This window comes from Lynx canadensis, chromosome A1, assembly GCF_007474595.2.
Source record: "Lynx canadensis isolate LIC74 chromosome A1, mLynCan4.pri.v2, whole genome shotgun sequence".
Taxonomy (NCBI): Eukaryota; Metazoa; Chordata; class Mammalia; order Carnivora; family Felidae; genus Lynx; species Lynx canadensis.
Window position 1 is genome coordinate 37212756 of NC_044303.2, and position 10611 is coordinate 37223366.

At 42.6% G+C, this 10611-nt stretch overlaps 1 protein-coding gene across 1 annotated transcript; it reads right to left on the reverse strand.

Moving 5' to 3' along the window:
* Positions 1-911: 911 nt before the first annotated feature.
* PCDH20 (protocadherin 20) lies at positions 912-5053 on the reverse strand. Its single transcript, XM_030311886.1, has 2 exons — positions 4922-5053; positions 912-3881 (listed from the first exon to the last, which is right to left on the reverse strand). The coding sequence occupies exons 1-2, from the start codon at positions 5051-5053 to the stop codon at positions 1155-1157; spliced, it is 2859 nt and encodes a 952-aa protein (XP_030167746.1). The 3' UTR covers positions 912-1154.
* Between the last annotated feature and the right edge of the window lie 5558 nt (positions 5054-10611).

The following is a 10611-nucleotide window of genomic DNA, read 5'->3' on the forward strand; positions in this document are numbered from 1 at the left end:
CTAAGTTATCAAAGCAATCTGCTGCTGGGCTTACAAATAAACTCTTGGACCTAATCCAAAGCCAAAGGAAGGAAGCCAGAAATGGTGGCCAACAAACCTAAACGACAACAAAAAAAGAAGTATAACTTTTATATAAGGGGCCCAACTAAAACAACCAGTAGTGCTCACTAGCATCTAGAATAATTCCGTTTTAATATGATTTTTACTTACTCATGTGATAAATGAGTCCAAGAACATAAAAACCTAATATATAACCCAAGTATAAAGTATACCTGACAAGTTGTCAAAGCACCAAAATGTCGTGAACACCTACAAAGCAACTAAAGATTGAAACATTTCTTTGCTCCTGGCTGTTTTCCTTGGACACAATTTCCAGTTACAATGTTTGGAAGGGAGAATATATACATTTCCCCTGTAGTAATAGCAAGTGCAGTGGTAAAGCAAACAGAAAGCAATCTGAGTACATGGAAAGTGAAATACTCTTCAGCAGGTCAAATCCTTAACACGTGGCCATGTTTTCACCCTTGCTAAAGAGGAATTGCGCTTCTTTGTTAATGCCTTCTCTTTCAAACTATACAAGATGTACTTGTGAGGTAATAAACATTCTGTTTACAAATGCATTTCTTTTCTTTCTTATCATACATTTAAGTGCAGTGAAATTCAATTTATTTCAATGTCATATTTCTTAAATGTTAAAAACAATATATTTAAAATATACTCTTTCATTAATTTCATGTACAACAACTGTCATGTACAATACCTCAAAACTGTTCCCTGCAAAGGAGTAGTTGATGCCCTCTTGTGGCTAAAGGACTTTTTAGACAAAAAAAATGCAATGTACCATTTTCTTACCTTATTCCCAGGTTCTACCAATCTGCTTGGTGAATGAAAGCTGCAAATCATGTCCAAGCTTTTTTTTTTTTTTTTATAACAGTTCTCTATAGCTGTTAGTACTAATTTTCATTAGAAAATGCTGTACACATTTTATAACCTCTGATTTTGAATTTAAAAACCTGTAAACAGCTTATTTACAATATAGTACAAGTTATAAATTAGTTGTCCTCCATTGGAACTGCCATCTACACACTCTTGTTTAGTTGATGAGACTACCCCAAGTCAGTGAAAACATCTCTGGGTTATTCCACAATGAAATGTCAAATATTAGAAATAGCCACTGGTTTCCTCTCTCTCATATGCAAGTCGATTTTTCCTTTGAGTGGAATTTGTACTTCCAAATTTTCGTCTTCCCTGTGATGCTTTTTCCCTCTCCTTAAACAGATGTATATGCCCATCCCTGTTACAAGTGTGATGGAACCCAAGCTTATTACAGACAGAGCTACTAAGGTAGGCACACAGGACACAGACTCGACTTTCCTGTGAGTTGGTTCTATGGAGATCTGTGGTTCTTTCTCCTCTATGTTAATTTCTGGTTCCTTTCTTAAAAGACTCTCAATGTAGCTCTCGTTACTGACAGTGTCATTGACAAATAGATTCACCATGACCGTGGAGTGGAGAGGTTCGGGATAACCATGATCGCTCACTTTCACCAGTAAACGATGGAGTCCATAATCTGTCTGCAGCAATGCCTCTTCCAAAGTAATGTTGCCGGTTTTAGGGTCAATCCTAAAGGACTCGGGCCTAGGACCTCTTCTTCCTATGATGCTGTAAGCTATGACAGCGTTCATGCCCGTGTCTTTGTCAACAGCATAGACCTCTGTGACTGGGGAGCCGGGCAGAGTAGAAGGCAGTACCAACAGGTAGGACATGTTAGATTGAGGGAACAGAACAAGAGGAGGGTTGTCATTGATATCTAGAAGGAGAATTGTGATTTTTGCAGTTGAAGAGAGGGCAGGCTCACCCCCGTCAACAGCTTCGACCCACAAAGTATAGGAGCTTTGCTGCTCTCTGTCCAAAGAGACTTTGGCTCTCAGCATGCCCTTTCCTGTGTCTATGACAAAAATATCACTCTGGTTCACCACCGAGAGGGCGACCCATCCATTTCGTCCGGCATCAGCATCTGTCACACTAATTACCCCAATTTCACCATATCCTGGAAAGTTTTCTGGCACAAAAAAGCTGAAGTCCTTGTTGATGAACCTAGGACTGTTGTCATTTTTATCCAACACCGTGAGAGCCACAGTGGCTACTGATTCTCTGGGTGGCTTCCCAGAGTCAACAGCTCTGACTGTGTACCTGTACTTTTCTTTCTCTTCTCGGTCCAGCTGAGTAGAAACTGTCAGAATTCCTGTGACACTGTCTAAGGAAAAATACGATGGGGCATCAGGTCCCAGAAAATAGGAAACCTGGCCTCTCTCTCCACTGTCAGCATCTGTAGCATAGAGCTTAGTCAAAAAGGCATTGGGTGCGTTGTTTTCTTCAATAGTTAGTTCCAGCAAGGGTTGCAGGAAAATAGGGGCATTGTCATTGTCATCTAAAAGTTGCACTTTAATAATTTTTTTGACATGAAATCCCTCAGAGTTCCAGGCCACCACAGCTATTTCGTAGAACTGCTGTAGCTCATAGTCCATAAGTTTTGTGGTTTCCAGCAAATATTCGTTACTGTATGGTTTGTAAGGTGATAACCGAAATGGTCCTTCACCGTCCAGGTAGCAGTTCACCTTGTATTTACCTTCTGGATCTCTTATGGTGAAGAATGCAATTGGAGTGTTAATAGGCTCCAGTTCTTTCAGGTAAACAATACCGTCCACCTCATTTGCTATATAACGAGGCACAATTTCAGGTGGTCTGAAAATGACTTTGATAATGGTCACCAGGGCCGTGGTCACAGCGGGGATGCAGCCTGGCCCGTTGGCAAGGATGGTGAGCCTGTGCGTTTGCAGAACACTCCCCCCGATCTTACTGAAAAGTTTAATGACTCCGGTGGTTTCATCCAGATGGAATAAATCCTTGGATGCCTGTGGAACTTTCTGGCTGTACGAGTAAGTGATCTGAGCATTGGTTCCCAAGTCTCTATCCACAGCCTGGACAGCTGCAACCGGTGTGCCCACTGTAGCATTCCCAAACACAGTGACATTGATTTGCGAGTCTGCGAAGAGAGGGCAATTGTCATTAATGTCAGTTATGCCAATGGTGAGGGTGGCGCTGCCCAGCAGTGGTGGGGACCCACCATCCTCTGCTATGATGATGCTCACATACTGGTCCTGGGTCTCCCTGTCCAGTAGTCCCATGACAATTAGATAGGGAGTGCGCTCCCCATTCTCATTCTCCTCCACATCCAGGGTGAACATGCGATGGTAGTCCAGCAAACGGTAGGTCTGCACCCCATTCGTGCCTATATCTGGGTCCATGGCAGGGTGCTCTATGGCCAGCCGGGTGTTTACAGGTGCATTTTCTGGCACCCAAACTGAGATTTGGGAAACGGGGAACTGCGGGGCATTGTCATTAATGTCTCGGATTGCGATTTTCACCTTCACAAACCGAAAGTACTCCTGAGGCAGGACCAGTACGTCCAGAAGCAAAAGACAAGAGTCAGAGGAAGGGGAGGAGGAGATGGAAATGCTGCCGCCCCAGGCACCTCCTCCACCTCCTTCTAGACACAGGGCCTCCCGGTCGATCTCCTGGTCAGAAGTGTGCAGCTCCCCGGAGCGGTTGTCTAGGGTCACGTACTGGCCACTCAGTCCCCGGGAAGCCAGGCTGAAGGAGAGAGGGGGGCTCCGCTCAGCCAGGGTGCGCTCAGGCAGCTGCGGCAGCTGGTTCTGCCTCCCGGCGGCTCGGGGCACCAGCCGCAGGTCCTCGGCCAGGCTGCCGATGAGCACCCCCGCCGGCAGTCCCTCGTTCAGGCTGTACAGAAGCTCCGTGGCCCGGCTGTAACTTGCGAGGCAGTTGAAGGGTCCCACGAAGAGGAAAAACAGAAAGAGATGCTGAAAGTGGGGGGAGGGGAGAAGGCTCGTTACACACACGCGGGAACACGGAGATTGGAGTCAGAAACCAGTGTCACGGGGTCATATTTGCCCCCATCCCCGTTCCCAAAGGCAAACCCTCTAGTCGGAGAGGGATGGAGAGGAAACTTGCTGTAAAGGAGATCTTTGGGGCAACATTGTCGCCAAAACTTAATGTTTCTGTTCAGTTTCTGCAACCCCCCCCCTTTCCCCCGCTCCCCATCAGCACCCTCATTGAGTTAATAATCGGAATCCCAAGCCATAAAGCATCCCTGGAAACACGCGGCCGAGTGGAGAGGACTCCGCTCAGGGACTGCGCAACGCCGCAGGGAAACCACCGGGGTAGGCTATGGAGAGGGAGAAGGTTGGTAGTGGAGAGGAATGAGCGATGATGGGCGATTCATCAATTTATTCCCCATTGAAATGTTTCTACCACTAAGGTCCCCGGAACGTGAAATGTGCTACATCCCTTTTTGTGAGACCACCGCTGCCAACAACAATATCAATAATAATAATACGGGAAACATAGTGACACGTTTCCTTCGGACCCCCCCCCCCCCCCATTAAATAAACACTTTGGGTCAGAGAAGTGATTTTCATTTTAGCTCTCATCTATCAAACCGAAAGGACCTGGATCTCTACCTACTATTAAGCCCTCACTAACCCCCCTCCCCTAAGGGAAGAGTAGGAAAGGCGGAAAATGCTTACGCAAAAACAATTTGTCAATTACAGCGGCCAGTGCTAGCAGGTGCCGGCAGCAGGACACAATCTCCGCACCCCTGTGTCTCAAGCCGATAACCCCCTCCCCCCACCTCATCTGCCTACATTCCTATTTCAGAAACTTCCTCTCCCGACCCAAGGACTAGCCGATTCCTTGCTAAAATGAAGACACCTTATCCCAAACTCCCTTTCCCTCCCCCAACCTTCCCGTGAAGTTTGGATTAAGGTAAAAGGTTCGAAAAACCGTCAAGGAGTAGGAACCGCCTCACAGCACCGCAACTTGTCTGGACCCCAACCCTTACCGGCAGGCTTCTGTGGCTGGTGCTGCTCCTGGGACGACTTAGACGCCCCATATCCAGGCGCGGGTGCCAGGTCGCCGGGCGCCAGCTCACTGCCAGGGCCCGCGAGCTGCGCGCATTCCCTCGGCCGCGCATTCCCAGGGAGGCTGCAGTCAGCGCGCTCCTGACGGGAGGGCGGCAGAAGACACTCCCTCTCTGTTCATGCAAATCGCTGGGGAACTTCAGCCAATAGTCACTGGCTCGTCAATTAAGGATGGGGGCGAAAGGGGGGCGGAAAGGCGCGGGGCTGAAGGGCACGGTCATGGTTTCCTTCCCAGGACGTGGGTGAGTCCGGACCCCGCCGGAGGAGCCGGAACCGGGGGACTTGCCTCTCAAGACTGCGACGTGGCGCCACCCGGTCTGGCCCCGGAGCGCGTGCCCACCAGATCTCCCTCCTCGCCGCACCAGTCACAGCTCAAGTCCACAGGTTGCGAGCACGACAGGGCGAATTAGCATAAATAAATAAATAAGCCTGCTTCTGTATATCTGGATAGAGAGAGCGAGGAAGTAGGCGCTACAGAGCAGCCACAGGCGCGAGCCCCAAACGCTTGCCCCTGCCACCAGCTCTTCGGAGAGACTTGGATCAGGCGGTGTTTGCAACAGAGAGAGAAAACCCGCTCTTCTCTGCGGAGGGAAGGAATCCCAAACTCTTCCTAAGGTGGTCTGAGCCTGAAAAGCAAACCTATGAATTCGGTGAGGGATTTGACCTGCTCTAATTTTGAAGCTTCGCCGTTGGTGGCCAGTTTCCTAGTTGTACGCGCCAGGGTCTCTGGGTGTCTTCCTTGCGGTCCTACTTTAGAGGCAGTTGTGGCTTCTGGCCAGGGGAAGAGCCAAGAGGGGGAGTGGAAACAATTGTGTGGTAGCACAAGTAGTTCTGCCCGTAAGTAATTTGAACATACTTCTCTCGGGGTGAATTTTCTTTTTTCACTCACTGAAGCTTAGGTAAAAAAAAAAAAAAAAGTTACTTTTCAAATTATCACTTCCCCCCCCCCCCCTTGGAATACTTCTTGGGAAAGCAGGCCTTTAGAAAGGAATCCTGGAGGAGTGTGGTGCAAAAATGCTTGGACATTTCCTCAGACTCTCACACTCAAGGGCCATGTGACCTGTTTCTTCATTTATAAAATCGGGGCTGGTGAGAGACTCCAACGCATTAAGTCTGTGAAATACTTTTTGATCTGCAGGGTGCCATATAAATAATGGAAAAGACCATTGGTCTTTCCCTGCGTAGACATTTCTCTTCATCACTGGGTTTCCAGATAGCCTGTGCACTGCCCTGAACATAAAATCCTCCCCACTGAATATTTAGTGACTGAGCCCAGAATACAAAAATCTTCCTCCTGGGTCAGAGAAAGATCTAACATCCCTGTGCTTTCCATAGGCACCACTTTAATCTTCCTATTCTCCCTTATACTAACTAGAATATAAATTGGTTGGCTGAACTGATTGTTTTGCTCTTTCCTCTTTTCTCTTCATCCCGACTAATTCTAGAGACATGGAGTCCTAAATATTGACAACACACTACATCAAAACACCTGGTGTCTGTAAGTTTCTTATTGAGCAATAGGACCATACACAGAGTGCACAAACAGAATCCCTTATAATACATATCTGGCGTATGCTAGGGATCTGGTTTACAAAATTAGCTCCCTGAAGCTCTTTAGAATGAAAATTGAGCGGGAGTAAAGTGGTGAACACATGGGAATGTGTTCAGGTGGGTGTGAGGCCACTATACAGCTGATAAACAGAGTACCGTCGGAGAAGTATGATTTGTCTGTCCTTACCTCTTCAGCTGCTAATTCTGCCCTACCGCTGACATTTTACCATAATTGGTAAATATTTACTCACGGATCTGTAGTTGAAACATGTCCGATTCCAAAAATCAGTACCAAGCTGCTTCTGAAATGTGTTTAATTTACGTCTTCACACCTTACCCACAGCTTCCGGAAGTTTGGGGCACATGGCTAGAATCAGGCAATATGTCAGCCGTCAGAGTACATGTAGGCTGGACCCACAGTCGGAATTAATTTTACATCTGTACAGATGGCAACAGTGGTAGACTGTGTATCCCCCTTACAGTTCATGCCCTCTCCAACAGGTTAAAATCACTCACCTTTTTTTTTTTTTTTTTTTGGTGAAAATATGGGAATCTCTTTCCTTAATTTGTCCCTTGTTTACAATGACACCACACGGGAGCTGCAGTTTATGGAGATAATTCTATGGAAGGGACACTGCTTCTTTGTATTTATTTTGTTGACTGTCTTTAAGCTCCTTGGACTCTGTCTGTGGACTCTTAAACTCTTTCTTTTTCTACAGTGGATAGTTTTGGCACAGATGCACCATTTTCAAGTGTCCCCCACACCACATCATGGCAGAATTTTGGTCTCCTGACTATACCATCCAGCTGCTCTCTATGGAAAAGGTGAGTGCGCCTCTTCTGCTTCATTAAGTAGGCAAGAAATTAAATCTGTGTATTCTATAATACATAGATTTAGCAATAATTTTGCTAGAGTGTTTCTAAAAAGCATGACCAAATGAACTATAATGTAAGTTGAAACATAGAAGTTAAACATTCTGGAGATAACGTTTGGAATGTCAGTAATAACCCCCATTGCTTTGTGATGGCAAAGTCCCTGGATGGAAGTTTGTCATCAAAACTGGAAGACCCGGGCACAATTTGAGGTAAAACTTTCCTGTCACAGTCCCAGTGGTTAACTGAGCTACTTGTTACTGTGTCTCCTTTTTGAAGATCTAAGCAGAGGTTTCATGCAGTTTTACACTAAATGAAAGAAGACCAAATACCCCTCTTTCTTCTCCTGTACCTTCATCCTGGGTACAGTGAAAGCATTCCCACCCTCCTGTTCCTTATGATGCCAGCCCTGTGACCTACCATCTGGTGTCACATATTTCTTTCTAAAGATGACTTAGGGAGCTTATGCTATTACTCCCTTGAAAAATAATACTTATGAACTTCTCAGATGTCTCAATTGCTCTGGGCCTGCTTCCCAGGTGTTTTGTAAAAATTGATCTAGAAGAATAGTTAGATTATATGCCTCCTGAGCCTATTTTTTTCTATAGACAAGGAAAACAATTTGATACAATAGATGGCACACTGAGCAGAGCCAGGAAATTTGGATTCCATTTTCTGGGTTGTTGCTAGGTTACTGTGTGACTTTAGGGAAGTTCTCACACTTCTCTGTTTCAATTTCCTATAAATACACCCCTATACACTACATGGACTAATAAGCATTAAATGGATTACCTAATATCTGTCATTAATAGACACTGGATAATGATGCACAGGTCAATTTGATTATTACTTACTGTGTTTGCAATGTTTAATTATTGATTAATATTCATAATTAATACTAAATAATATTACAAATAATATAATTAATAATTACTATAGTAAATAAGTGTAATAATTAATATAATGATAATTAGTAAAATGATAAATAAATGTTAATTAATATTAATAATAATTTCCATTTACTGCAAGGCTTCTCCCATTGCAGTCTGATCTCTTTATAAGGGGTGAGCATGCTTAAGGTGTCTATCAGGATACCGTCTTCAAACTTTGTACATCTATCAAACATACCCTAAACTTTAAAAATATTTGGAGTGTTTTGTTTTCCAGGTAGTTTTTATATCGAACCATTTAACGTATTTTAATAACAGTATAGTATTCACAAAGTTTCATGGAATTAATGTATACACTGATATTTAAACCTATTTTGAACCATAGTCCTATAAATGTTCTAATTAATTCAGGATTGTAAATAAGTATAAATTTAGAATATGACCTTATTTTAAGAATATTACATTTTTGCTTATTAATATATGAAATGAGAAGCCCCTTTAGATGATTTAGATATATGCATGTAAACATATAATGTATATATTACATATATGTAAATATAAATAGTGTAAAATATAGGACATATAATATAAATATGGTATAATATAAAATAATTACAATATGTATTTATAATTAAATATAATTATAATTAAATATATATTTATATAATGTTTTAAAATTAAGTATGTATTTATATAATACATATTTTAAAATCTATTATTTTATAAATATAAATTATATATTTATACACATTACATAATATGTATAAATGGAATGTATGTGTATACAGACACACATTCTTTTTCTAATGAACAATCAAGATTGAGATATGATCACATTTATAAAGCCAATACAATATTTGAAAAATAATACAATTGACCAACTACTGAGTATCAGTTATGTTTTGAACATGCTATTTGGTTGCTCCTGATAACAGTTTTTAAATGTAGGTATTATTAGTTCAGTTTTACAGCCATAAATTACATGTCTATCAATATCTATGGCTCCAATCTGTGGCCTCCAAAGCAAATGGTCTTTCTACTCTGGTATGCCCTCCTCACCAGAATGGATGGATCTAGGCCCTGTATATATTTAAATGTATTGCAAGGAGTGCGTGGGTGGCTCAATTGGTTAAGTGTCTGACTCTTAATTTTGGTTCAGGTCATGGTTTCACGGTCTGGGATGTAACCCCCAACCCCAACCCCCCCACGTTGGGCTCTGCACTGACATTGTGGAGTCTGCTTAGGATTCTCTCTTTCCCTCTCTTTCTGCCCCTCCCTCTACTCTCTCTCTCTTTCACTCACTCTGAAAATAAATACATAAATAAATAAATAAATAAATAAATAAATGTTTTTCAAGCCAACAAATGTTTATCACTGATCTACAGTAAGAAAAACACTGTCAGCCTAGATTGGCTATATGATGCCTTTATGAAGTAAAAATTCTTTAGTCAGTTGCTATGTCCTAAACAGATACTCATACAGAAACACAAATTCCTCTGTGTTTGGCCAGCTTCACTCTTAAGATTTGTAGACTTAGAATATATTATGTGAGTATATTTATTGTGTATACTTGAAAGTCCTGCAAAGTTCCAAGTAATTATATTACTTAGATGCATTGCCTAGTTAACCCTCATTTTATATATTAGTTGAGAGCAAGAGAGATGGTGCATAACTAATTCAAAGTTTAGAAGTACTCCTATGTCATGGAATAGTAGATTTTGGCCTCAGGAATGTATCTGATATTAGAGGCTAGCTATGACAAAAAGCAGTTATTTTCATACCCTCTATGCCTTCCTAAAGCTTTAACCTCAAACATTGCCATCAATACCAGTTAGTTACTTCATATTTTATTTTTCAAATTCACAAGTATTTTTAAGAATCAATACTACAGTAGTTCCCCCTTATCTTCAGGGCATAATGTTCTAAGACCTCCAGTGGATGCCTAAAACCACACATAGTACTGAACGCTGTTTTTCCTATACATATATACCAATGTTAAAACTTAATTATTTTTAAGTTATTTTTGGAGAGAGAGAGAGAGACAGAGAGAGAGCAGGACAGAGAGAGAGGGAAACAGAGAATCCCAAGCAGGCTCCGCACAGTCAGCACAGAGCCCAATGCAGGGCTAGAACCCATGAACTGTGAACTTGTGACCTGAGCCAAAATCAAGAGTCAGGTACTTAACTGACTGAGCCACTCAGGCGCCCTGAAAGCTTTATTTATAAATTAGGTGCCATAAGAGATTAACAACAACTAGCAATAAAGTAGAACAATCACAGTAATATACTGTAATAAAA